The sequence below is a fragment of the Vittaforma corneae genome, assembly GCF_000231115.1.
Source record: "Vittaforma corneae ATCC 50505 unplaced genomic scaffold supercont1.22, whole genome shotgun sequence".
Classification (NCBI taxonomy): Eukaryota; Fungi; Microsporidia; family Nosematidae; genus Vittaforma; species Vittaforma corneae.
This window is the reverse complement of record NW_006889855.1, coordinates 13,781-39,653: the sequence shown is the minus strand read 5'-3', so window position 1 is coordinate 39,653 and position 25,873 is coordinate 13,781. Positions and strand designations below refer to the sequence as shown.

Genomic DNA, 25,873 nt, shown 5'->3' with positions numbered 1-25,873 from the left:
ATATAAAATGAATAGGATGACTTGCTAGAGCCCTTTTCATCCTTGTGTGACTTCTCGTCAGATGCACACAGCTTATAGCCATCTTCGAGCTTAGTTAGTTTGAATTTATCTTTTGGAATGGTAGTTGGCACTGCCACTGTTGCATTTTTTGAGTTCTTAGTCAGAGCCTTCTTATCTCCTGCAGACATTGGGGCTTAAAAAGGATTAATTTAAATAAGGAGTTTAAAGAGGAAATGCAAAGAAGCAGCAGTAATGCACAACACTTCGTCTATGCCCCGCACTGCTTGGCACATGCGACGAGAGCACAACTATGGCTTCAAACTGATGCCAAATCCATCAAATATCTAGCCCATCACAAATTAAAATTTTATCTAAATAAATTTATTCTTCAGTATTTGTCGAAATCACAAACAGTTTCAAATAGACCAATCCAATAACAACAATCGAAAAGGCGATCAATGATCTCATTGCATTCATCATAGGCTTTATGAATATTTCAGATTTGATCCAATAATCCTGTGTGAACACTTTATTGTCAATGCCCTCTTTACAGTAATAACAGCAGTTATTTTGCCCTATTAGTGCCCATCCTTTTATGCAATCCTCGTGATAGGAATGCCCACATTTCAGGGAAAAAACCTTCTCCAGGGCTGACGACTGATCAAAGGGAAGTGTGCAGATCATGCACAGTGCACTATTTTCCTTCTTTCCAGGTATACCCTCCTTTGAATAGTATCCTGTTGTTTTGGCCATGAATATGCAGATATTCCTGACTATTTCTCTTGACAGCACGGCAAAGTATATAGAATATGACATTAGTTTGAGAATAGCTAGCATTCTATTGATTCCTGTTACGAAGAATACAATTAGGCAGAACTGGAGAAGCACGGTTGCGTGGTTTGTCACAAGGAATATCATTTTGAAGGCTCTGAAGATAATTCTTGGTCCATTTTTCTTTTGGGAGAAGTTAAGTGCAGTGTAAACTAAATAGCCCATGAATGAAATAAATAAAAAATAGAGAAACAAGACAGCATAGTTGCCAAAGAAAAATGATATTGATGGCAGACACGCAAGTATTGCTGATAAAATGAAGTAGTTGTAACTCTTCTCGTGAAACTTCTTCCACAATGCAAAAACAACCTGCACCATGAGTCCATAAACTAGAAATACAAGTACGTACGGCACTACATCGATTATTGTAGTTGGTGCCTTCACGACGACAACTTGGGTGATAATTGACACTCTTGCAGACATGGCCGGACAAAGAAGAGGGGTCCAAAGAATGTTGAAAACGAGAGTATAAATGAGCACGTAAAAGATGATAAATAGGAATGGCAATAGCCTACTTTAAATTTGAAAATAAGCTCTTTACTGCCCACCTTAGCTGAAAATATCCACTGGTTCTTCATACTAGGGCATGCTATCGTGTTCGCATTATAAATGTTAGTCTATTTGTAGATGCTCTAATAATGGTATTTCCATTCGCTCTATATTGGTTGATGAAATAAATAAACATTGCAGATTCTATAGCCTGTCTTGAATGAGTCCTCCAAAAAATATAAAAATAGTACTAATGGGTAATACTGGAACCGGGAAGACTTCGCTCATCACTTCTTTCTTATATGGACATCCTGTTGTTCCTAAAAAACCCATACTCTTTGGCGCATTCTACAAGGAGATTGAAGTACAAGAAACCCAATATAAATTGAGCTTGTGTGATACATCAGGTTCGAAGGAGCTTATAAAGCTGCAGGAAATGACATTTCTGGATGCAGATCTACTGGTTGTGTGCACTGCCCTCAATGACAAGACTGGACTCAAATCTGCAGAAATGTATGCAGAGTCATGTGCAAAGGCCAAGGTTCCGATACTACTTTGCCTCACAAAGGCCGACCTTGGCAGTGCAATCACTCGACAGGAAATAGAGGATTTTGTTGAGCATCACAAATTAAACGGAATAGTGCAATGTTCTGCAAACGACAGCCAGTCTGTGAGGCAGGCAATTGAAAGGATGATAGAGTATGCAAACTTGGGCATAGTGCTTGAGAGGGGATATTGCAGAAGGGTGTTTAGGTGCTGCTAGCCTATTTCATTTTAAATAAACCAAGTTGTTGAACGATTTATTTGTTAATTTAACAAACCTGCATAAGGACATCCTCATATTCCTGACTTACAGGACACAACACAAGAATGTAATATGTAATACTACTGAATTGCAAACACGCCCCGCTTAGGGCTTTTTAACAATCCATCCTTACAAAAAATGCACAGCATCAAGTTTATAATTTCATTGAATAAAGTTAATGCCAAATTTGGACAATGTCTCTTTGATCCATAGTGGAATGTCGTCCTTGAATCTATTTTCCATATATTCCTTAACAAACTTCGGAAAGTTATCTGACAAAATAGACTTCCTAATCCTTTGCGTCAGATTTCTCATGTAATGCATATTATGAATGGACACAAGCATGCAGAAGTTCTGAGTTCCTTTGATTGTTAGGAGGTAAGACTTATTGTATGTCTTGCAGGTGCTGCACTGGCAGTCTTTATCAATGGGAGTTAAATCGCCTAGGACTCTTCCATCAATCAGAATATCGCCCTCATCACGGAAGGCTCGACCAAACCTAGCTGTTCTAGTAGGATAGACACAGTCGGACATATCCACTCCAAGTGCACAGCACACTACTATGTCTTCAGGATATCCTACTCCCATCAAATATCTAGGCATCCCTTCTGGCAGATTATTACAGCAGTACAGTACAATCCTGCAGAATTCTCCTTTGTCCTCTCCCCCGCTTAGCCCGCCGATGGCAACTCCAATGGGTCTGCGTTCTAGAATGCCCTCAATGCTTCTTTTTCTTAAGTCCTCCTCGAGTCCACCCTGGATAATTGGAAATAAAACCTGGTTGCGAATTGGAAGAATCCTCAAGTCTTTTTTGATCTTTTTACTGTTGCCACTTGTCTGATCTCCTTGCTCATCACGCTTCTTGTCTATGTGCATAATTGCCCGATCCAGCCATTCTATGGACCTTTTAACTGCCTTAACATGCTTGGCCCGCTCCTCCTTCGGATTAACAACATCATCAAGCTGCATCATTATATCTGCGCCCAGGCACATCTGTATATCCATGGAGTCCTCTGGTCTGAAAAGCTTATTATCAAAAATAACACCATCGTCCGTAACATCGACGTTAGGTAAACTTTGAATTTGGAACCCACCGCTATCTGTAAGCATGCTTTTGCTCCACTTCATAAATTCTTTAATGTTTTTACCTAGTTTTCTGAGATGATACGTGTTGCTGAGTATTATCTCCTCTGGCATAGACGAGACTTTGACTCCTCTCATTGCTCCATACGTGGCAACTGGCATGAAGATGGGTAGATGAAGAGTATTGCTCTTCAGTTCAAGTTCAGATACCCTTGCATTTGTAGTTTTGCACTTTTTGATGACTTTGTACTCACCGAACATCCAATCTGGAGGAGCGTAAACTTTCAAAGTTTTTCAAATCGACTATATACTGAAAGCCCACTTATTTAGAAGAACAAACACCAGCCCTTAGTTATGTAAATGTAGTTTCATATAACACAATATTCGCGATACTGCATTTTGCCGCCGACGGGTAAACAATACGATTATAAAACCTAAAAAAACAATCAATGGGTAAGCCTTTAATTATTGAACCTCTTTTGTTGTAAAATGCTTTCAAGTTTCTTTACCAAACTTCCCCTGACATGCATCTTAGAAAGAATGTAGTTTGCGGTGTACCTCTTCAAGCAGCTCATGAAATGCTCCTCAAAATCGGAAGAATCCATATCAACGCTAAAAATCTGGACAATAGCAAGTATGGCGTTATGTTGATGGGTTATATCTGAAAACATTTTGGCCGTAGTATTTGAAGACAAAAGATGGGAGAAAACAGATTCCGACAACCTTTCGAAACTTGTTTCCACTGACTTGATGGCATTTTTGAGCTTAGTACTGTCTAACACTTGACTCTATCCGTCTCACTTTCGATTGGTCCTTTATTTTCCGATGCTAAAGTACTGGTCAAACCGGCAGATTCGTTTCCACCTAATTCAGGCTTAATATCTTGGATTGATGGATTTGGCATGGTGCTTTCATCGCTGCCTTTCACATCATCAATATCAACCTTAACATACTGAGGCAAAGCTTCCCAGACCAGTATTTCATTCCTCACATCGCCAAGCTGTTTTTTTAAGATTTTAACGCATTGTGTAAAATCAGCAATTTGATCTTTGAGCAGCTTAATATTTAAGTTCTCCTTTTTGGAATATTTTTGTATAATCGACTCCAACCATCCTTCTGATACACAGTAGTTGCATGAGCTGATGAAAGCTTCACAAAGCTCAAAGAATTGTATCAGACAATCGCATTTGATGTCTGGCTTGGAATGCCTAAAGATCTTAACAAAGGTCTCTGCCTGCGTTCTAGTCTTAGAGCTGCTTTCAAGTAATGAAATAAAGATATCGGGATTTAGTGAGCTGGACAACAGATTAGGAGTATTCCCTAGTCTAACAGATTTCTTATAAATAAATAAATAGAAAAGATATAGGGACAGATCGTCGGATTCAAAAGGTGCAATATTCACAAATGAACCACCAAATAATGATTTTGAATATGCCCAGGCCAATTCATCGATTATAACCTCAACTTTGTAAAGTGAATTAACCCTTTGATAATCAAAGAGAATCCCGGCCAAAATGGCAGACTGGAAGTTCAACAATATCATTAAGTTGAAAGGTGTGGTTGGTTGAGCGCTAATTTCAGACAGTGATCTTGCAAACTCTTTGCGTCGTTCGTCATCAAGATCAGCAGTGTTATTATTGGTTATATTATGTATGATCAGCGTGCCATCAGCAATATCTTTGAATATGTCAACTCTACTGTCTTCTGATTTCTTTGATCTAAAAATTAATGAAATTGCGCTGCATTGCAAAAAGAAAAAATACATGGGATAATAAATAACGACTCTTTAAATATAATTCAATCCATAAAAATAAAAAAGGAGAATAAAACTTTCAGTACGATCAAGCCCCCTAGCACGATGGAGAAGCAGTACCATGCAAAATGACTATAACATCTGTATGCAGTTAAAATGTATTGCCAATTTTAAGTTACAAAAGAAGCTGCGCAAAAATTTGCGCAAATTTTTACTAACATAACACCACACAAAATAGCCCAGCGCTTAAAAATACAGTGGCTATATTTTAGTTAGACATCCATGCTGGTCGTTCATTGGGACTTCTTTGAATTAAAAGACATTCTTGATCATTTTAGTCTGTAAAATGATTTAGTTAATGCAATGCCGTCAATATCCCTTGTCCAGCTGCCTGGCAAGTACAATACCTTTCTCCGATAAAACATGGATATTCTCCGACACTTTCTTCTCAAATAATTCTAGCCTTTCCTTCATTTTTATTAAATGTCTAAGAACGTCCTCCTTTCTTTCCTTTAATACTAGCTTGTCCCTCTCAATAACATCAGTCTGTAGTCTATAGACCCCGTCGTTATCTTCTTTGCAATACACATATTTTCTTAGCTTTGCTCTAAACTTATTCACCGTATTCTGAAGCTTGTTCTTCACCATCTCCCTTTTAAACTTGAGACTTTCAAGTTTCTTGAGAATTCCATTCTTAGACTCGGCCAGCTTTAGAATCAAATCGCTCTGAATCTTCCTCCTTTCCTCGATCTGCTGCTTATTTAGAATGACCGGCATTAGCGGAGCGTCTGGAATGTAGTATCTATTCCAGAGATCCTGAGGAAAGTCGAGAGGCCTTGATACTGGAGTATCCACAATGTTGTAGAAGACATATGTGAACTTGTATTGCGGGGATGAGGGATTGTAGCTATTTTCTATGTTCTCTAGGATTGTCAGCAGCTCCCTTGTCTTTGCAGTGAAATTCATTGCAGGGGCTGCAAAACTCAGACAATCGGCTACTTGAGAGTTAGTAGTTTGTAAAGCACAAATCAATCGTTCTTGCCAAACTAATCTCGATGCTCAGATATCTTCAAAATCTAGACGTTACTTTGTTTTTTGAAAAGAAGAACCCCAATGATTATTCCCGTGAGATGCTTTACATGCAATAAACTGATTGCCAATGTGTATGAAGATTATCTGCAGCTATTAAGAGATGGGATGCATCCAAATCAAGCTCTAAACAAGATAGGAATGGCAAGGATCTGTTGTAGAAGGATGGTTCTTGGCCACGTGGACATAGCAGACTTGCTGCTTAAATTTGAGAATCCAAAGTGAGAAGCAGAGAAAAGGAGCCCACACTGAGCAAGCTGAGAATACGGTTATAATTAAAGAATTAAATAGCATGCAAAATCAGCACACTTTAATCTATCTTTAATAACACAAGTGTTGTTTAACATTATCTATGAAAATAGAGATAAACTAATTTTAAAGGAAGGCCAATTTAATTACTTGAATAGACCTTTCTTTCGGTTTTGACTTGATCCACTCAATACATTGTTGCTTCAACGTTCAAAGCATTTGGTGGATTATTGACTATGTTATTAAGAAATTCCTGTGTACTAACAAACTGTTTACTATGATAGCTGGGTGTATTTTTTCCATACTCACCAGCATTTGCCATTTCATAAATCTTTTTGCCCGGCTTAATTGGAGTATAGAACATCCTTGCTCCAAGTTCAAGCAATAATGGTAGCAAAGAGATCACCAATACAAGCTTTGGAAGAAAACTAGCATTCACAGGAGTAAGTAAAATCAAACTGGCAACAAGCCCATATGCAAGAAGACTGAAAATAACGGTCAAAAAGAACGTCTGCTTTCGTTTCTGTCGGAGATTAAAGTAAAGAAGATCTCGCCTGGCTGTCCAAAGCACAGCTACTGATATTACCATGACAACATCAATGAGCATGATGTGGTGGAAGGTGAGAGGGATGTTAAACCCAAGTGCCTTGGTAAATGAATAGTTGAAGGGAAGTGACTTGAGGTAGATCATTACTCCAATCATTTTCAAGACAAAACTTGCCAATGCAACAAGTAAGAAAGAGGGCCAGATTTTACTTCTTAATGGATTTCTTCCTTTGCATTAGAAAAATAGTAACTGGCTAGGATAATGACACTCACTGTGGTACAAATTAATGTAGCGTACAAAAATACGTAATTGATATGCTTGGAGATGGCAACACTCCCTCCATTCACTGTTTCACCGCCAGGAAAGAGTATTTTGCTTAATGCTTCCATAAGAGAGGTATATAAGTCTTCAATCTGTATCTGAAATTCTTTCATACTTTCAGACATAAAGTTTGAAACTCGACTGGGTTCATCGGCCGGTTGTTCACAGCCGGCAGATTGGTGCTGCTCACAGAAGGTTGCGTTTTGTGCTGTATCTTGCTCGTCTACAGGTTGTGCACCATCCTCGCCATTGCAGAATGCTTTTGATGCGAAAACCAAAAAAGTCAAAATGGTCATTAGCATGCTTATTCTGGGGTGGGTCAAGAAAAATTTTTAAATGGAAAAGTTGGAGGAGATTGAAACTGCACAAGTTTATCCAACATATTAAAGAGCTAAACAGCGCAAAGGAATCGCAAATAAACACAAATTGTGTTGCTGCTTATGCTGTTTGTGCTACAAACAAACACTGGCTTGTAATGTTGTCCACTTGTTTATTTGTTTGCAAATCAATTATGTCACAATAAAATGATTTTTGGCTGCTTTTACATATTTGTTTACTAGTTTTTTATTTGCTGCAAAGCTTTAAAGGGACATACTGTTAATTAAATTGACTTTTAAGTGAATCAAAAACAGTCCTAGACTTTGAACCATCATACATCTCCATTGGATGCATCACAAAGTTGTCTGATATACACAAAAGAAATTTTAATTGTATGGCTGATCAGGTTCGGCGAGATTTATGTATTTTCGTCCAAGCATATGGTTAAGAGCCATGCCATTGAGATTAAGACTAGGTCCCAGTAAGCCTATACACCAAATATTTTGGCCAAATAAGCATAAACATACGTAAAACGGTACACTTTAAAAGAGATAATTTTATTTTATAGGCATAATTGCTGATGCAGCACACTAGGCTCTACTATTGTTCATATCTCTTGATTGCACGAAGTCTAGGCATAAGCTTGATCATAAATGGCACCAATGAGGTAGTAATCGCTATGTATGGAAGAATAATAGCATTCATTGGATAAGTTTGAAGAAGTGCTACCACTGTTGCCATCATGGTCAAGCTGGAAATAAGAGTGGCGTAGAACATAAACCCCTTGTTAACATTATGGTATTTGCTTATCCCATCACTAAGACACAGATACGTAGTGAGAACAGAGACAAGTAAAAGGATATCAATCAGGATATAGTGGTGCAAACTCAGACCGGTGGTTGTGTATAGGCCTACCAGGGGTGCATTGATAGAACTATATCCACCGAAGCATAGAGTAGCAATCAATCTTATACCGGTAAAGAATGAAATGTAAAATAAGCCTTTAGCATTTGCATTGGTTGTCGAAATATTTGAGTATTTGCTGGTATAACAGTAAATTAAAAACGCTATGGTGAATGTTATGCCTGCCACAGTTACGCATGTGAGTATGTCTGTGATAATTGGAGATCCAGAGATAGTTTTTTGATCTGCAATATGCGGATTGAGTGTTTCATTTACCAGTCTTGAGACTTCGGTAGTTAATGTTTCGTACCATTTCCTTACTACCTCAACTGTCTCATATAAGTAGCTTGCGTCCTGTTTAAGAGCAGGTTCTGTTTGGCTGACTGTTGAATTTCTAAGAATAACAGCTCTATCGGTTTCCAATTGGCTAGGATGTAGATTTTGTTTTTCATCAATAACACTGCATGTGCCAAACAGAGTGCTATTTTCACTTTTACCGGGCATTATATCTTTGCTGAAGCCAAGTAGAGGTGAACTTCTACTCATAATATGGTTGTCTGGGTCGCCATCCTCAACAGGAAAAGCAACACTGGTTCTAGATTGATTACCTGCCTGCGCTACAGGAAAAACTGATAGTGCTGTGCATTCCTTGCTTTTTATTGGCTGTGCATGCAACACTAGCTCCGTGCTTCGGCCATAAGATGGCAGATAGTTTGCAACGGATTCAGTATTGTGCTCTGATGCTTTACCAAATAAATCGCTGTCTGAATACCGGATTGATAACTCGGTAGTTCCATTGTACGCATTGCTGCTGTATCTGCTCCTGTCTTCTTGTGAAACAGTTGCATTGTGATTGTTACTAGTTGTAGCCTCATTGTAACTACACTGGTCAGACAAGGAGCTTATGCCTAAATGTGGGTGCACATCTTCGACTGTCTGAATCATGTTCCATGATGTCTCGCCATTCTCGAAGTCGTCCATGGCACATCTTCCACTATAATCGCCAGTGTAACAGCTTCTTCTGCCCTCGTATCCGCCAGCTGATGGACTGAACGTCTGGGTCACATTCCGTGGAATTGAGGTGGCTGATAAAAAGTTTAAAACTAGTGTTAGCCGACTGCATGCCAGTTTGATCATTGACGGGAAGAAAAGCGAAAAATTTTTAAACAAAAAATTAAATTTTTAAAAAAAAGTAAATAGAAAATATTGGCTCAAATATAAAGTTTTCACATCACTATGCATATGGCTCAAGACTGTCCTTGACTGCCTTCGACTTCTCAATATTGCGATGAAGTCGTGCCAGTTCAAATCTATTGGCTCACTTGCTTGTAAATAGAAGCTATTCTTTAAGCACATACATCCCATCTTTGAACTTTATATATAACTTGTATTGTCTGGCGCATCCATGAACAATCAAGTTTCATATTTAAAGCATGCTTCTTCCTTGTATAAGCCTTTATGTATTGTAATCTAACCCATCAACAATATGCCATTGCAGCACCAAAGAAGAAAAACAAGACAAAATTCAAATGTATTCAATATGCTTACAAAGAACCAGCTTACTGAACTCAAAGAAGCATTCATACTTCTGGACAGAGACTGCGACTCGAAGCTTAGCGTTCAGGATCTGACAGTGTTCCTAGAAAGCATAGGAAGCCCCTATTCAGAAGATCAAATAAAGGAAATGATCGCAGAACTGGAGCCCAATCCTACGTACATTGTCCTACTGACAGTCATCGGCGAAAGGCTCTCTGAGATTGATAGTGAAAGGGAAATTATTGAAGCATTCAGAATCTTTGATGAAGACAACGATGGACTGATTGACAGCAATTTTCTAAAAAGATGGATGACCGAGGAAGGCAATCCAATTTCAAAGGAACAGTATGAATACCTTGTGAGAGGATGTGTTGAAGATGGAATGGTTAACTACAGGAAGCTGTCAAGTAAAATGAAGCACGGAGAAATAATCGCAGAGTGAATAAAAAGGTAGATTGTTTGTGTTTATTATGCTGGTGTAATGCGTCACAGCTAGTGTCTAGTGTACTTGGGTTGAGCTTTACAAGCACCACCGTGTTTTATAACCCCATGGCTCAGACATATCTTCTATTTGTTAGAATGGCTAAAAACATGTTTCCTACGAGGATCGAACTCGTCTCCTCCCGCGTGTTAGGCGGACGTGATAACCACTACACCAAGGAAACTTATGTACAAAAGTATGAAGTATTATGAAGACACAACTATAGAACATACAAGCAGTGCGACCCAATCTCTGCGAGCGGACTCCATTTTGGGCTAGCATGTATAACAATACAAGAAGCTACTGAAAATCCCGCGCTATTATGCACGCATTTCAAGAGGCCTACCTAATCTCTTAAATACTATTCCTTGACAAAGAGTAAAAAATAATGAATTAGATTTATACTGTCAATTTACTATTCACGGCCTCCTTATCAGCATCTTGCCAAAATCCTTACTAATCAGCTTGTTCTGCTTGACCATAAAATCAATAGCCCTTCTTACCAATGCCTCACTGCAGTTTACACTGTGCAGCAACTCGTGAAACCTAACTGTCGTACCCACTGGCATCGAGCGCTCAATCTTTTCAATAATGCTTTCAATCTCAGACATATATTCTGGCCTGGCCATGCCTTCAATAATATGGCCCTGAGCTACTGCATTCATCGTACTAGCCTGGAAGAGACGGATGGCCTCATCAACATGCTTGGTGGTGACCACCGAGGACAGCTCCATTTTGGCCAAGCTTTCACTCAATCTGATAATGGCCTCTAACTGTCTCACCGTAATGGGAATTGTGCCCTTCTTGGCACCCTTTTCTTCATACCCACTTACCTGCTTTCTAATGTCAACATAGAACCTATTCAGTTTGGACGAGGCAGCCTCAGAAAGAGTAGGAAACACTTTAGATTTCGCGTACTGTACATAATTTCTAACAACATCAACAGGAATGGCACCACTGGCATTATTGCCGTTGCTGTCCTGCTTGTGTAGATTTAGCACATGCTCTGCCATAATCCTATCCTCTGATCCGCACTTATCCTTAATTATAAAAATGCAGTCAAATCTAGAAAGAATCGTCGTTCCAAATTCAATATTCTCAGACGGTGTTTTAAAATCATCATAGCGGCCAAACACCGGATTAGCTGCTGCCAATACAGCTGTTCTAGAATTAAGAACCGTAGTAATACCTGCCTTGGCAATAGAAATAGTCTGTTGTTCCATAGCCTCGTGGATTGCCACTCTGTCTTGCTCATTCATTTTATCAAATTCATCAATACAGCATATTCCACCGTCCGCTAGCACTAATGCGCCACCCTCGAGGTAGAATTCGTTATTCCTATCCTTGATTATAGAAGCCGTAAGACCAGCAGCTGAACTACCCTTGCCAGAGGTATAAACACCGATAGGAGTGACGCTTTCCATAAACTTCAGAAGCTGTGATTTAGCAACCCCAGGATCGCCCAGTAGAAGAACATTTATGTCTCCTCTCAGAGTTATCCCATCTTCCCTCACTCGTCGTGTTCCGCCAAACAGCATGCATGCTAGTGTCTTCTTAACATCCTCATGTCCATAAATACCCGGTGCAATACTCCTGGCTAGCTTCTCATAAATGTCCTCCTTGGCCATCTGCTTAAACAACGCCTCCTCCTCCTCGGTGAATATGGTCCTTATCTTAGATTTTGAATTTTCAACTCCAAGCACCTTCAGAAACGAAAAGCTTTTTTCCTCAGAACTTCTTATTGAATATATTCCTGTGATCTTCACCTGGTTTCCTGGGCTGATTTTATTCACAAGAGACCCTTCCAATATAATACTGAAGTGTCGGGGTGTTTCTCCTGTTGGAATATCCTCAAAATTCTCCTGGATCTTAGCATACTGCACGTCAGACACAACACTCTTTTCAGGTATAATAATATACGGGTCAATAGGACATTTGGTACTGGTATCACAGGATCTGGGTATTATATCCCTTACCATCTTGCTCTGTAGACAGCTCCTGCATGTCACATATAGCTCCTTGGGCTTGGTTACAATTGAAGATGCTGACACAACAATTCCCTGGATTTTTACTATTTTATTGGACTTTAAAGCAGAGAGATTCCTTATTTTTGTGCAATTTCCAGCACTGCTGAAGAGTATTTGAAAGTTCTTTAGCTGAAAATGGGAGCATGCCTCTCTTTCGAATACTTGAATGGTTGATTCGGGGTTTGCCAACAGTCTGTTGAACAATTCCTGGTTGAACAGTCCTATGTGCTCAAGTTGAATATTTAAAGAAAAGATGTTTTGGGCAAGATTGGTGTGGAGCTGGTTGAGGTAAGACTTGTGTGTTGTTTTAAATTCCTTTACAAACTCCACAAACATTTTCCCAAGCGTCTCCTCGCTTATAACCCGGTCGTTTGCAATGAGGTCAATGGACTTTATTTCGCTGGCATGGTATTCCATGGGGAAGGAGTGTAAAACTTGGATATTCGCAAAGCGCTGGGATTGTTCTTGAATGGGCTTTGTGATTGAAACAAGTCGCCCAGTTGGCAAATAAAATAATACAACAGCCTGCAGAAATAGAAAATCACAGGCTTGGCCATGCAAATTCCCATAAAAACCGAAACACCCAGTACGAGACTCGAACTCGCAGCCCTCAGATTAAGAGTCTGATGCTCTACCGATTGAGCTAACCGGGTTGAGGAGAAAAGTCTATGTCTTTATAAATCCAAACAATATGCATTCGTTGAGCTAGAACATTAGCAGTTTTTGCACGGAGGAAGAATGCTAGAAGTAAACTACAACAAAGCCAGATTTGCTGTTAGACACTTCAGAAAACAACTACATTTTTCTAAAAGACGTGCATTTATTTTAAATAGTCGTCTTGTAACAAGTTCCATCCACCGAGTACAAATGACAGTTGCTCAGCAATCCCTCAACGGTATTTCTAATATCACTCTCACTGTACTTGTCACGTAGCATTGCCACCACCACCTCAATGTCCAGCCCCTCGCTATCTTGGTTGTTCTTGTATACCTCCAGGATATCATTCTGTATCTTTGAAAATCCTATGCTTGGTCGTCTTTCATCTTTCCTCTCAAGCTTATTTGTGAAGAATAGGTGCTGGTACAGACAACTGGTCAGATGGTAGGTCAATGCATTTCCGTCAACAGTACATATGGTGGATACATTCAGTGTCTTCTTACTAGCAAATATCTTAATAGATCCTGTCAGTTTCAAGAGAGCCCCTTCCTTGATTTGATCCGCAGAAAGCTCCTCAAAAGAACCGTTGGTCCAAAAGGCACACTCAATCTTGCCTGTGGTATCATCTACCTCAAAGATAAAACCTGTTGAAATCTTCTTGAAGGATGTCACATATCCACAGACTTGCACGTTGGAAACCTCAAATCGATCAACAATTGGTACCGATGATGAATCGTCTGTGCTAATACTATTTATCTGCTTGTTAGAGAGACATCTGAGTGTCTTTACTCCTGTGTATTCATGTTTCTGGGAACTTTGGAGAAATCCGCCTTCAAACTCTTCCATGGGTAGATCAAAGGAAAGAAGCAAAACGTCCAGTTGTACTAAGGTCATATTGTTTTCAGTTTAGTACTAATCGCCCATGTAGTCTATGCTGACAGTTCTATCTGCAAGTATCTTTCATTGAAGCTTTGCCGTCTACATTAATCCATCAATATCCATAGAGAATATATGCAAGTTTATAGTATGCTAGCCTTTCTTGTAGTTTTTATCAAACTGCTCATATTTTCTTTGATTTAAATTTACATTTCCAGCTGTCGTCTGCAAATAGCAAATATCTCTACGCTCTTTATTAGGCTATCGTGCAACATCCACTTTTAAGTTTTTAGGTGCGTAATGTCCATATTATTATGGAACAGCTTCAGCAACGAATCCTTTTCTCAACAGTCAGACTTCAATTTCTTTTGAAGATTTTTACTCCAATGCCAATCAAGAGACAAAAGAAGGATAGAGATGCAACTAGCATGGTGCGTGTGACTCTGGCCAAGTACAAGGCAATATCTAGGTCTTCTAATGTTCCTGTCACCGAGACAACCTCAATGACGATTTCAGAGCAGTTATGGCTTACAAGAGTGTCGAAGTACTACCAACATTCCTCAGCATTGAGAACTACCGCATAAGCTGTGCATACCACTTGAGGATTGTCAAGGCAAGAAGTAGGAAAGACTAGATCTGTATGCAGCATGGATATAACTAAATTACAAATGCGTATGGCTATGCTATTTATTGTTTTATTTTTCATTTTCTAATACTGCATAAATACTTTCCTGCTCCCTGTTCATTTCTAATATCTTAAAGCCTGCCTCGTTTACAAGGTTTTCAAGTGATTCTTCGTCAAATAGGAAATAGTATCTGAGTATATCCTCCTCTCCTCTCCAACTTACAAAATATTCGTTCTGACTTCCATCAATAGCCGAAAACTTGGTTTTTCTTGACGCTTCTTTGTGCCAGACGTAGAGCAGGCATTTTCCCTTGTTTTTCAACACCCTTTTCATTTCGAATAAACAGTTTGCCCGTCTTTCATGCGAACATAGATGATGAACTACTGCAATGCTCAGAATTACATCGAACACATCGTTTTTGAAAGGTAAGGTGTGTATGTCTCCTTGAACTAGTCCAATGTTTGGCTTGTTTGAGGCTTTCCGCAGTAGATTTGCAGAATAATCAAGCCCTATTGTGTTTGGATGGAGAAACTGCCTTCCATTTCCACAGCCTGCATCCAAGACAAGATCTGTGGATTTTATTTGCTCTTTAATGAACTGTGCCGTGAATGGCCACGGCTTTGCCCTTGAGTTTGAGAATTGCTGGGCTTTATAACTGTAAAATCTATGGACGTATTCTTTTTCAAAATCCATTGAGTATTGGGCTACAGTAAAGTGAGTACGAGTCTATTTGAAAATATAAACATTGAATAATACGTAGTAAATGCAATACTATTATCTTCATCACACAAGGAGGTTGCACTACTCAAAAGTACAACGTACCTGTTAGTGCAACTGAAGCGATGATCCTATACGTTGATGCAAATTTAAACAAGAAAATGCATGAATGTACAAAAACAGTATGTGGTGGTTAAAATTCATTTACTGGAATGCTGGTATTCTGTTCTTTGTTTCCTTGAAATAGAATGATACAAACAAAATAAATGCAAGCGTAACAAAAAAATATCCTATGAAAACCGGGTTGTATTGATCCTCGACTGACCCTTGAGGAATAAACATCGATATCATAGCACTGATCCAGTTGCAAGAAGTAGCAAATATGGCTCCAGGTGCCACATATTCCTGTGGAAACACCTCGCTCAGAATTACATATGGTATTCCACTCAGACCAATGTTAAATCCAAAGGAGAACAGGTACGAGGCATAGAAAACTTGAAAATGCAGATAAAAGGCTACACAGCAAATGGATGTGATGGAAGACGATGTAAGAATCAGCGATTTCCTTCCAAAGTGCTCAAGAAGATATCCTGATAGAATAGTAACTGGCAATCCTATAAGAAGAGATAGCACTACGTGGTACTGGAAGTTCTCGCCATAGATAGAACGTGCATTGAGAGACAGCTGATTGATTCCACACAAGTTTTGAACAATGTGGAAGAATGCAGAAAATATTAGAGACTTCAATGCCTTGGGATTTACTAGCAGTGAGAGTAAAGAACTTTTTCCATCTTTCAGCGAGGAGTTGTTAAAGGGAACAGAAAATGATAGTAATACCGGGAATACAAAGAATACGCCAGCAATTCCTAGCATTATGCTGTGATAGTGCTCCGTAAAGAACGAAAATGTTGCATTAATAAACAGCAATCCTCCGACAAGACCTATACCATAAAGTGAGGAGAACATTCCCCTGACATTTATTGGAGAAATCAAGCTAAGATAGCAAGGCATGGTGCTAGCAATTATTCCAGCAGCAAACCCTATTAGAAATCTACCTAAATAGAACAAATATAAGTATTCTGTACAATAGCAAAATAAAGCAGAGAATGAGAAGGATAAAGCACTAAGAGAGAGAGTTACTCTACTGTCAACACGAATGTTGTAGACAACTATATTGGAAAGAAAAGCGGCAAAAAATACAATACAAAAACTGTTTGAATCAAATCTACTACTCAACTTTTTGAAGTTTGCAGAAATCTCTGTGGGAAGAGCTTGAATGCTAAGCAGTTCGATGCCGTAAATAAACGGAAGAAGTACTGTGATGAGTGTGGTGTATAAAAGCCTTGGTGAGATGGTGCGAGCAGCGGTGGTTTCTTTTTGGTCCATGAGGATAAAAAATAAAAAATTTTTAAAGCTAATATACTTATACTTTTGAGGCATTTACCAGTGTAGAAACACGTCTGCCTTTGCCGTAGCCTTGTTTACGTTTCACATCACTACCATGGTGCTTACTAATATCTTGGAAACGCTAAATACCCCTGTCAGTCTCATAAGGGGCATTGGTTGCATCACCGACAGCTCTTCTCAAAAAAGATATACAATATGGATTTCTTCATTAATCTTGAAGAGAACATTAGTCACCAAACTGGCATTTAAAGCACTTTGAGTAAATGCGAAAAACTAAAATAGCTCAATAAATTTGTGAGTTAAATTCCTGCACTGAGTTTAAATAATAGTTTGCTTGCTACTCTCTCTGATTGGACAATCATTACCATCAACAATGGGCCTTATTGATTCCACATAACAGCTATCACTTAAAATCATGTTAAAACAAAGCCTAGTTGCATATGATGCATCCCCATCATCTACCGACCTAAATCTGCAATCCATGTTGCAGAATATATCAGTAGAAACACTGCACAGCTTCGACAAAACCATTTTAATTAAGCAAAAATTTGTTGGAACTTCCTGTTAAACTCTGCATATATCAGTCTAACCTTCTTTAATCTTTCATCTTGGGCCCCGTAGTATGTTTCTAATAAGCAAATAAAGCTTTTGAAAAAAGCTTCAATGTTGTTCAATGATTGCCAAAGCTCGCCTTCCGTTATTAAATTATACTTTCTAATTTTAAAGCTGGATCCGTGCTGGTAGAAATCAAAAATATATGAGTTTTTCTTCTCAGAAATAGTGTACAACAGCGAATTGAGGTAGAACAGCGGCTTTCTTGTCTGCCCTTGCAGCACTTTAAGCACAGGCGGATAGAATTTACTAATGTCATGCAAATAGATCATGTTTATCTGGGAGATGCATCTTTCAAGATCGTCCGAAAGTGGCTTGAGCGAATATTCAAACTGTGGATGAACAAGCCGTACTTCAAAAAGATGTGCAACCACGTTCATAAACTCATCTGACGTCCAGGCAATTTTGTTGCTTTCGAATAGAACAGCAAATATGAAAATTGAGGGGTCAAACTCACGGTTGGTGATAAATAAATCCCAAAGATAGTTCGATGGGAAGATATGGGAATAGATAGACTTTTGGTAATTAACAAGAGTCTTTCTCGATTCCAGCGTATTCAAAACATCTAGAGTAGTAACAATATTGGCACTCCTGTGTTTTGAATCCTTGACGGCACTGGTTGTTAGGTTTTCTAGCTCTTCTTTAATCTCTTTAATCCTCAGGTAGTCCCTGTTTGCTGACAGTAGGGGATATTTCACCAGGGAATCCTCAATGTTGAAAGAAACCAGGCTGGTGTTGCTATATACATAGGCGCCCTGTATTTCAGGAAGCATGCTTACCATTAGGTTTTGGACCCGATGCTTTGGAATGCCAAAAAATACAACATTGCCAAGAGTATCATACCCTCGTCTTCCCGCTCTCCCGCTCATCTGCTTATAATTCATGGGATCGAGCTGAAGTGAGTCCCCGGCAAATACAACTGTTCGGCATGGCATATTAATACCCAAGGCTAGTGTCTCCGTTGCAAAGAGAACCCTAATATGCTTTTTTCTAAAGAGAATCTCGACGGCTGATCGGTACTTTCTGTTCATCGCAGAATGGTGAATTCCAATCCCCCTAAATGCCATGTCTAGAATGTCTTTTGGTATGCCTTTAATATCTGCAAACTCCTCTTTAACTTCATAGTCCGTAAGCTTTGTGATTGGATCCAAAAAGGTAAACCTGATGTCTCTCTGCTCGGGTTCAATCATCTGTTCCGCAGCAATGGATTCTTCAATCCAAGAGGTCTTCGTCTTCTCCAAATCCCGTGTCCTTTTGGCCTCTTTCTTTAGTGATTCCATAAGCTTATCCTTCTTCTTTTTAATATCAGATTTCTCCAATTTTTCATACACCAGCCTTGCTAGCCTTGTAACAAAGTCTCGATCAGTATTGAAAACAATAACAGGCAGCATGTCAGAGTCTTTAAGTGTGTTTAGAAGCTTCATAATATTGTCAACAATGTAATTCTCAGACGAGTCAAAATTAAATGCATCGTGTGCCTCGGCAGTAAGAAGATTGTGTATTTCTTCAACCTGCTTTTCATTGAGGATGCCTTCGCTGACCCAGCTCCTAAATGTAGTCAGAAGGTGATTCTGATACTCACGGATATCGGCCTTGCAGATGATGTTACTTTGGAAAAACTTTTTTGGTGCTAAGTGTTTTATCAGCTTCTTATGTGATGCATCCAAGATCATATAAATATAAAGGTAGATGTTTAGAAGCTCTTCGGGTAAGAAGTGTAAATCATTGCCAAATCCAAAATTTTTAAGATGTGAGAAGGAATATGGGAACATACCATTCAGGGGCACAAATGCAGGCTTGATGGGAATATCCTTGAGATTATTCTCGTCAACCTCCTCTTCATCCTCAATGAACTTTTTCTCAGTATATACATAAGATTTTAACTCGCAATATCTTTCTCCATGGTACACTAGCTCACATTCACGGCCTTTAGAATTTTCGATGTTTTTAAACCAATCGTAGAATCCATCTAGATTTCCGAGAGTGGCAGAAAGGAGAAGAAGTGGGCACTTTGCAAGATGTATGATCCTTTCAATCCTCAATCCAAGGGAACTGTCATTAATCTTGTGTACTTCGTCAATGATAATGTACTTAATATTAGAACAATCTTTGCTATTTAACAATGACTCTAACATCGCCGGCACGGTTATCAGCACCTGACAGTTAAATGGGTCGTTACATCTATCCGCCATAAGAGTGCCTTGAAGAGAAACTTTAATGTTTTTTGAATTAAATCTAGCGTATATGTCTGCAGAAACCTGATTGACTAGTGCTTTTGTGGGAAGGCAGAACACAACCATGTCGGTGTCGCTGCTCCTAAGAATCTTTTCGATGGCGTAGAAGCATATGAATGTCTTTCCAGAAGAAGTTGGTGCAGAAACTATGGCAGATTTGTTTGCATCTACAGCATCTAGCAGGTTTACCTGCCACTGATCAGGATCAAATGGCACTCTTTTATCCTTGCGTGTACCAAGTGTTCTCTTGAGATGATCTCCGGCATATTTCAGCTGAAAATAAAGATCCAAGTCGTTGGGAGCGGATGTGGCATTGGGACTGAAGGATATATTCAGTTTTATCTCAAGCTTTTCAAGAATTTCAAGAGCAGTGGCCTCAAATCTAGCCTCCACAAGTTTTGTAATAACAAACTCAAGCTCATTTTTATTATACTTGGCTTTTGTCACATAGTTTTCAATGTATTTGAGACATGAAAGATACAATGGAACCAAGACTTTCTCATCAACCTCCTCGTTTCTTGTTTCTAAATTCCAAATATCAGAGTAAAGCTCGATTTTCAAAAGTAGCAATCTCCTGTTGATATAGTCGTTATTGATCTTGATTTTCTCCAGCATAGATTTTTTGCCTTTTAAATTAGGCACTTTAACATATGCATCATAGAAGTTCCTAAGCCAAACATTATCCGCTTGCTCTTTTTCTTTTCTAATCCTTTCCTCGTTTTCCTGAATTATTTTAAGCATCTTCCCACTAACTTTCTTTGGCTTTTCAGCTGACTCCCTCACTATTGTACTGAAATGAAATTTTCCGTCATAAAGACTCATTGCTGATCTTCTGATGTTTGCGAGATGCTTCATGGAGATCTGCTCTGGAATGGCCGGCATTATGAGATCTAGGTCCTTTCCAGACCAGGGCTTTTCAGTCCTTATGTCCAGAATGCTTCTATCAATACTATTTGCATCAATATCTGATGGCTTTGTTCTTTTTCTTCTTAAACCCTTAAATATTCTACCATCAAAATATATTTTATCAAGAATACTTTTGGAAAAGTTGTGCTTCAGCATTGAATAGACCATTTCCTTGTCAATTTTGAAGTTTCCTGCCTCATAGATCCATTCTTCAGAGAAATTAAAAAACTCTTTGGCCATTAAGGAAATGTCAAAATTATATGCTTTGGAACTAACTAAAGCACTGCCAGACTGATCGTGTAAAGACACATCATTTGAAAAGGCACTTGTGTAGTTGGCTTCCGGATCAATTACTTCCTTTGGACTGGAAACCAGTGTGAATATAAAAGGAACCTCAAAAAGAAGCATATCTAACAGTCCTACATAGAGACCAGATGATGATAGAAAATCATTAAGCTTGGATCGTTTATAGCAGCACAATGCAAATGCAATTCTTGTATTCTCAAGTGTGTCTCGAATCTTGTCGAAGGTTATGAAGGTACCGTCATCCAACATCGAAATTGCAAGATTAAAATATGGATTCTCAGTTATTTCATAGAAGAAAAGCACATCCTTTAATTGATACTGCTTGAGGTTTTGAACTATGTATTGAAAATGGAGAAAAATTGTCTGGAAAGGGCACTGCTCTATGTTCAATGAGTACCGGTCCACTGCAGTGAGCACAACACTGTTAACATCAAGAATAATATTGCCAATTCCGGAGAATGTGGCAGTTACATTGCAGTAGTTCATGTGTGGCAGAGTCTGTGAATGTTCACTCTCTTTTTGCATGGGATAAAAATTTTAAAAAGTAAAGAATCATATAGTCTTCAATCTGAGGGATTCAAAGACATGTGTGATGTAGAATATTTGATGTATCTTGATGATACCTCTGCTTTCTTTATTGTTGCCCTACAGATGCAAACAAGTTTTAAGTGTCATCTAAATTTTGGCAACGTATGCGGCTTCTAGATATTAAAATGTCAAATAGCTAAAAATAAACATTACGATGTTATCAAAACAAAACAAAGATCTTCAGTACCAAGGTGTGAAGATAAAACACAAACTCATGTTTCATCCAATTCAAAACCAAAACATTTATTATTTTTGTTTCGCATTCTCCCTGGTCTATGACTACCAAAGTAAGGGAATACAGAACTAAAGTTCCATACACCGTGCATGAGTGGAGAAAAGGCCAGAGATACGTTCTGGCAAAGTATACTACAGATGACGTTCAGATCCTGGATATCAAGCAGAGAAAAGGCGACGGATCGATTGTGACAGAGTCGCATAAGATTCTAAACATGTCTAAATGGCTGCCGGGTGTTGTTAGGAAGATTTTGAATGAAAACGCGATGCTTGTGGAAGAGTTTTCGACCAATATTGATGTAATTAAACTGCTATGTAATGACGAGTCTGACAAGGAAGTTGTGGTAACCACAGAGAAGATCAAAACAGAGGGGCTTCTCAAAGAGATGGACGTAGAAAAAGTACAGGAAGTGAAAGGTATAGAAAATTCGAAAGATCCATTGAAGGATATTAAATCTGAGAATCTAGAAGATGGTGTCGATAAGAAAATGACAGTAAAGTTGAAGAGCAAGGGTACTCAAATGGATGATTCAACATTTTCTACCGTCTCAAGTAGCTGCGAGACGTCATATGTTAATAAGCATTATGACTCAAATACCTTTACACTATCAATCAAAACATTGGTCAAGAGCGAAAAAGAGGACAGTGTTTTCCAGGTCGAAGGTTCGAAGGTTCAAGTCTACGATCTATCACAGGGCAGAGAGCCATTCTGCTACGTCTACAAACTGATTACTGTTACAATCAACAGCATGGTTTTTGGATGGATTGCAGATAAGATTAAAAATTCAGTTAGAGACATGTTGGCAAAGTTCCACGAAAAGGTGATTGAGACTGAAAAGGAATGGAAGGAGATTAAAGAGGAGGAGCTATTGAAACTAGAAGAGGAAATGGTGAAGAGGTTTATGAAAATGTAATAAAGCGCTTTCAATTTACGTTATTAGCTTGCATGGTTGTCTTTGTTTTTAGCTTTGGCAAAGACTCGAAGCCCTGGTGCAAAAATGCCACCAGGTTGATTTTACTTTTGTCTGCAGGCATTTCCCACAAATTTTTTTCAAAAAGTTTTTTCTTTGCACGTCTGGAAGGGAATTTTGCATTCTACAACTTTTTTTGACATTTTGTGATTACAGTTTCAATGATCAGAATTTTGGAAATAAAATTTAATTGATCAATTTTCTCTAATTTTACATTCTTTTTTGTATAAGATTTTCGCTTACACTTTTCTTCATCAAACTCGGCAACGTCTATGTTAAATTCCAAATGCTGAACTATTTGCTGTTGCGAAGGACCTGCCCTTGCTGTCTTGCATCTATTTTTCAATATCAGGTCTTATTTTGTTTAATTCCTCACTTTCAAGCCTCATCTTCAGTTCAAAATACTTTTCTTTAAATTTATTTGTTGATTAAATGTTTGGAGCATGCAACGCCACAAAGCAGGACGGGCTTTGGCCCCGCTCTTGGCAGTCTTTGCCGGGACTTGTTCTTTATTTGTTTTGCCTTCTGTTTAGGTTTAATAATGCAAAAAATTTAAACTTCCCAAAACTTTCATAAAATTTGAAAATAAAATTTTATTTGAAAATATAAAATCCCCATGTCGAAAAAACAACTCCAAGATCAAGGTTTGAAAGAAGTGGCGACTACGAGTGTTATGCTGAGGAATAAAACACGTGCAAGTATGGCCAGTATGAATATTGGCAGGGGATGTGTTGAAGGCCCTGTAGATGTTCCAAAGGACTTTTTTAATGCAAGCAGCTTAGGAGAAGCAGTAATGCAGACTGTCCCCGAGGAGAGCCTACATGGTGCTATGCAGATGCCTGGTGCACACAAGTACCGCTCCTCTGTTTTAATTGAAAATTTTTCAGAGAATAGCGAGAGGCTCAAAAATTCAGAATGCACTAATTTAATGAGTGTAGGAGAGACAAAGCTGTCACAAAGGAGCAAGAAAGGTATGCAGCAAGAAGTACAGAAGTTCAAAAGGAAGCTGAGTAGGATTGAGGACGAGCTTAAAAAGATCAAAAAAAAGAGGATTGTATTTAACGAAAAAGAAAAATTGCTAAAAAGTAAGAGAATTAAGGTTGTATCAAAGATTAAACAAAGAGAGATACCGTTGGAGTACTTTGAGGAGCTCCACGAGTCGCAGAAAGAAGTAGAACCGTACTTGATCGCAGAAGAGGATTTCATGGAGCAGATGGCGATTGAGAAGCTTGTTGAGCTTAGTAGAAAAGCAAATAAATACTGAACAGTTTAAAATGTAAAAAGCCAAAGTCCAATGCTCACATGCAATGAGACAGTTGATTAAATAGCACTTATTTACACATAGATAGATTGATGCTACTGGCCTTGTAGCATACTTGCAGCTTGCTAGTAAATATTGTTGTGAGCACGGTCGAAGCGTTTACAGTCAAGAAAATGTGGCAAAATGCATACAAACAGCATTCTTGCTGCACTGTGACGTTAAAAGAGAAACATTGCTGTAGATTTTTGGCCAGCATCGTGCAAATTTGTGTCTTAATTTTTAATTAAATTTCTTTCTGAAATTTGGAAAAGACGAACAAACTAAGCGACATGGCTGCTACTTAAAAATGCATTGATGTGTCGTATAATGACTGTAGACCTTCATGCTACGACATTAAAGATAGAAACCACAACTTTGGTATTGCAGTCATTGGAAAAATCAAATAGTTCATGGTTTGGCATGTCCTGCAAATAACCGCTAGCACAGGCAGTGTCAAAGACAGTATTGGCTATTCAACCTGTCATTTGTGTAAAAGCTTGGGTTTATAGAATGTGTTGTAAATATTAAAGATAAGTTAAGACGTAAATGGATTTAATAAAATAGACCTGCTTATATACAGCAATTCATTAAAATCAACAGCACTCTTTTATTGAATATGTGCATTGATGAGGTTCCTCAAGCCTACAAACAGAGTCAAAATGCCAACAGCCAACAAGCCATATGCTTGGAGAGTGTTTCTTTCAAATGTTTTTAGATAAAATACACTAGGAAAAATCATCGTTATAAACGATGACAAAATTACACAGCATATTATGCCGTATTTTGATGCAACAAACTCAATGCTGGTAAGTATAAAAGCCAGTGTCAGTAGTAGATTGGTCATAATGTCTTTGGATTTTGAACTAGTTACAAATAGTGTGCTTTGAATTTCTCTCCTAATTGGATCTAACTGTAACGGAAATGTAAAAATGTTTGAAAGAAGTAATATTAATGAGCTGGGTGTTCTGATTAGACTATTTTCAACATTTGAAAGCCAGTTTACATCGGGACTGGGCATGCCAATATACCCTGACACCCCAACGATAATATAGCCCAAGGAGGCTAATATGCCACTGCAAAATATTGACGTTTTGCTTTGAAAGGTTTCACTCGATAGAATCTCAACCAGGCCCAATTGCTGTGCAAAGCATGCACAAGTAAGCCCAAGACTATCAAAGCATTTCTTGGAGTGGTTTTCAATACGCACATCTTGTATATTTGACTTGTAGTTTTTTATTGAGAAGGCATAAGTCAATACACAAAGTACTAAGAAATTGATCGTATTCCTAGATCTTCCAAAAGAGTAAGAGTTTGGATTGGACAAAATGAGTGTTGAAAGAAACAGCACTATTCCCAGGATTGACAATGGCAGAAGTCTGCTCGTCTGCATCGTCGATGATATTAACGATGAACTACTGAGAAATCTAAAGCTCAGGTCTACCGAATAACAGACTATCATACATCGGAATAGAAACGAGATCGTTCTCACGTACATGTGCGTCTTTTTACCCATTGTGTTTTCTGAAATAGCCATGTACGACGTGTTGTTGGTCTTTTGTGAAATTCTTGAAAGCAGTAAGTTTGAACAGCTTGATATTATTCCTCCTATCAAAAATATTGACATGACTCCATTTAATATTCCATTCTTTGAAATTACAAGGGGAAATTTAACCATGGCTGTGATCAGATAGATCTTTGATGCTTGAAGGATCCCATTTAGGTTGGAGACTGTGTTTCTTGTGGTCAGTTCGTTTTCAGGCATTTTTCTCCCCTAGATCAACATTTCTTATTTATTTTAATTAGGCTCTATCAACAAATAATATCCAAAAGATTATTCATAATATCAATACAGACGATATCAGTAATGTCCGCATAATGTCATGTCAATTACCCTATTTATGGTCTATCGGCATGATCAAGTTATGTGTATTTAAGGTTAATTTTTAATCTATCACTGGGTTTGTAGTATAATTGATTTTGGTATTTAAATCTAACTTTAATATATAC

At 38.4% G+C, this 25,873-nt stretch overlaps 18 protein-coding genes and 2 non-coding genes across 20 annotated transcripts; 5 read left to right on the top strand and 15 right to left on the bottom strand.

Annotated features, from left to right (window-relative positions):
- Nucleotides 1–381: 381 nt before the first annotated feature.
- VICG_01930 (uncharacterized protein) lies at nt 382–1,254 on the bottom strand (the record flags this gene model as incomplete). Its single annotated transcript, XM_007605313.1, has 1 exon — nt 382–1,254. The coding sequence occupies one exon, from the start codon at nt 1,252–1,254 to the stop codon at nt 382–384; it is 873 nt and encodes a 290-aa protein (XP_007605375.1).
- Nucleotides 1,255–1,540: 286 nt separating this feature from the next.
- On the top strand, nt 1,541–2,083 carry VICG_01929 (small GTP-binding protein domain protein; the record flags this gene model as incomplete). Its single annotated transcript, XM_007605312.1, has 1 exon — nt 1,541–2,083. One exon carries the CDS (start codon nt 1,541–1,543, stop codon nt 2,081–2,083), a length of 543 nt encoding a protein of 180 aa, XP_007605374.1.
- A 204-nt stretch (nt 2,084–2,287) lies between these two features.
- Nucleotides 2,288–3,469, bottom strand: VICG_01928 (tRNA-guanine transglycosylase; the record flags this gene model as incomplete). The annotated part of the gene is made up of 1 exon (XM_007605311.1): nt 2,288–3,469. One exon carries the CDS (start codon nt 3,467–3,469, stop codon nt 2,288–2,290), a length of 1,182 nt encoding a protein of 393 aa, XP_007605373.1.
- Nucleotides 3,470–3,983: 514 nt separating this feature from the next.
- Nucleotides 3,984–4,973, bottom strand: VICG_01927 (uncharacterized protein; the record flags this gene model as incomplete). The annotated part of the gene is made up of 1 exon (XM_007605310.1): nt 3,984–4,973. The coding sequence occupies one exon, from the start codon at nt 4,971–4,973 to the stop codon at nt 3,984–3,986; it is 990 nt and encodes a 329-aa protein (XP_007605372.1).
- A 357-nt stretch (nt 4,974–5,330) lies between these two features.
- VICG_01926 (uncharacterized protein) lies at nt 5,331–5,927 on the bottom strand (the record flags this gene model as incomplete). The annotated part of the gene is made up of 1 exon (XM_007605309.1): nt 5,331–5,927. The coding sequence occupies one exon, from the start codon at nt 5,925–5,927 to the stop codon at nt 5,331–5,333; it is 597 nt and encodes a 198-aa protein (XP_007605371.1).
- A 147-nt stretch (nt 5,928–6,074) lies between these two features.
- VICG_01925 (uncharacterized protein) lies at nt 6,075–6,275 on the top strand (the record flags this gene model as incomplete). Its single annotated transcript, XM_007605308.1, has 1 exon — nt 6,075–6,275. One exon carries the CDS (start codon nt 6,075–6,077, stop codon nt 6,273–6,275), a length of 201 nt encoding a protein of 66 aa, XP_007605370.1.
- Nucleotides 6,276–6,486: 211 nt separating this feature from the next.
- Nucleotides 6,487–7,002, bottom strand: VICG_01924 (uncharacterized protein; the record flags this gene model as incomplete). Its single annotated transcript, XM_007605307.1, has 1 exon — nt 6,487–7,002. The coding sequence occupies one exon, from the start codon at nt 7,000–7,002 to the stop codon at nt 6,487–6,489; it is 516 nt and encodes a 171-aa protein (XP_007605369.1).
- Nucleotides 7,003–7,058: 56 nt separating this feature from the next.
- VICG_01923 (uncharacterized protein) lies at nt 7,059–7,469 on the bottom strand (the record flags this gene model as incomplete). The annotated part of the gene is made up of 1 exon (XM_007605306.1): nt 7,059–7,469. The coding sequence occupies one exon, from the start codon at nt 7,467–7,469 to the stop codon at nt 7,059–7,061; it is 411 nt and encodes a 136-aa protein (XP_007605368.1).
- Nucleotides 7,470–8,085: 616 nt separating this feature from the next.
- On the bottom strand, nt 8,086–9,525 carry VICG_01922 (uncharacterized protein; the record flags this gene model as incomplete). Its single annotated transcript, XM_007605305.1, has 1 exon — nt 8,086–9,525. The coding sequence occupies one exon, from the start codon at nt 9,523–9,525 to the stop codon at nt 8,086–8,088; it is 1,440 nt and encodes a 479-aa protein (XP_007605367.1).
- A 349-nt stretch (nt 9,526–9,874) lies between these two features.
- VICG_01921 (uncharacterized protein) lies at nt 9,875–10,366 on the top strand (the record flags this gene model as incomplete). The annotated part of the gene is made up of 1 exon (XM_007605304.1): nt 9,875–10,366. One exon carries the CDS (start codon nt 9,875–9,877, stop codon nt 10,364–10,366), a length of 492 nt encoding a protein of 163 aa, XP_007605366.1.
- A 150-nt stretch (nt 10,367–10,516) lies between these two features.
- VICG_02286 lies at nt 10,517–10,589 on the bottom strand. The gene has a single exon. It is a non-coding gene; the product is annotated as a tRNA-Val (tRNA).
- A 235-nt stretch (nt 10,590–10,824) lies between these two features.
- VICG_01920 (uncharacterized protein) lies at nt 10,825–12,849 on the bottom strand (the record flags this gene model as incomplete). The annotated part of the gene is made up of 1 exon (XM_007605303.1): nt 10,825–12,849. The coding sequence occupies one exon, from the start codon at nt 12,847–12,849 to the stop codon at nt 10,825–10,827; it is 2,025 nt and encodes a 674-aa protein (XP_007605365.1).
- Nucleotides 12,850–13,012: 163 nt separating this feature from the next.
- VICG_02285 lies at nt 13,013–13,085 on the bottom strand. The gene has a single exon. It is a non-coding gene; the product is annotated as a tRNA-Lys (tRNA).
- Nucleotides 13,086–13,257: 172 nt separating this feature from the next.
- On the bottom strand, nt 13,258–13,935 carry VICG_01919 (uncharacterized protein; the record flags this gene model as incomplete). Its single annotated transcript, XM_007605302.1, has 1 exon — nt 13,258–13,935. The coding sequence occupies one exon, from the start codon at nt 13,933–13,935 to the stop codon at nt 13,258–13,260; it is 678 nt and encodes a 225-aa protein (XP_007605364.1).
- A 725-nt stretch (nt 13,936–14,660) lies between these two features.
- VICG_01918 (uncharacterized protein) lies at nt 14,661–15,284 on the bottom strand (the record flags this gene model as incomplete). The annotated part of the gene is made up of 1 exon (XM_007605301.1): nt 14,661–15,284. One exon carries the CDS (start codon nt 15,282–15,284, stop codon nt 14,661–14,663), a length of 624 nt encoding a protein of 207 aa, XP_007605363.1.
- A 228-nt stretch (nt 15,285–15,512) lies between these two features.
- Nucleotides 15,513–16,694, bottom strand: VICG_01917 (uncharacterized protein; the record flags this gene model as incomplete). The annotated part of the gene is made up of 1 exon (XM_007605300.1): nt 15,513–16,694. One exon carries the CDS (start codon nt 16,692–16,694, stop codon nt 15,513–15,515), a length of 1,182 nt encoding a protein of 393 aa, XP_007605362.1.
- Nucleotides 16,695–17,251: 557 nt separating this feature from the next.
- Nucleotides 17,252–21,298, bottom strand: VICG_01916 (uncharacterized protein; the record flags this gene model as incomplete). The annotated part of the gene is made up of 1 exon (XM_007605299.1): nt 17,252–21,298. One exon carries the CDS (start codon nt 21,296–21,298, stop codon nt 17,252–17,254), a length of 4,047 nt encoding a protein of 1,348 aa, XP_007605361.1.
- Nucleotides 21,299–21,636: 338 nt separating this feature from the next.
- Nucleotides 21,637–22,509, top strand: VICG_01915 (uncharacterized protein; the record flags this gene model as incomplete). The annotated part of the gene is made up of 1 exon (XM_007605298.1): nt 21,637–22,509. The coding sequence occupies one exon, from the start codon at nt 21,637–21,639 to the stop codon at nt 22,507–22,509; it is 873 nt and encodes a 290-aa protein (XP_007605360.1).
- A 673-nt stretch (nt 22,510–23,182) lies between these two features.
- Nucleotides 23,183–23,830, top strand: VICG_01914 (uncharacterized protein; the record flags this gene model as incomplete). The annotated part of the gene is made up of 1 exon (XM_007605297.1): nt 23,183–23,830. One exon carries the CDS (start codon nt 23,183–23,185, stop codon nt 23,828–23,830), a length of 648 nt encoding a protein of 215 aa, XP_007605359.1.
- Nucleotides 23,831–24,473: 643 nt separating this feature from the next.
- VICG_01913 (uncharacterized protein) lies at nt 24,474–25,628 on the bottom strand (the record flags this gene model as incomplete). Its single annotated transcript, XM_007605296.1, has 1 exon — nt 24,474–25,628. The coding sequence occupies one exon, from the start codon at nt 25,626–25,628 to the stop codon at nt 24,474–24,476; it is 1,155 nt and encodes a 384-aa protein (XP_007605358.1).
- Nucleotides 25,629–25,873: the final 245 nt, after the last annotated feature.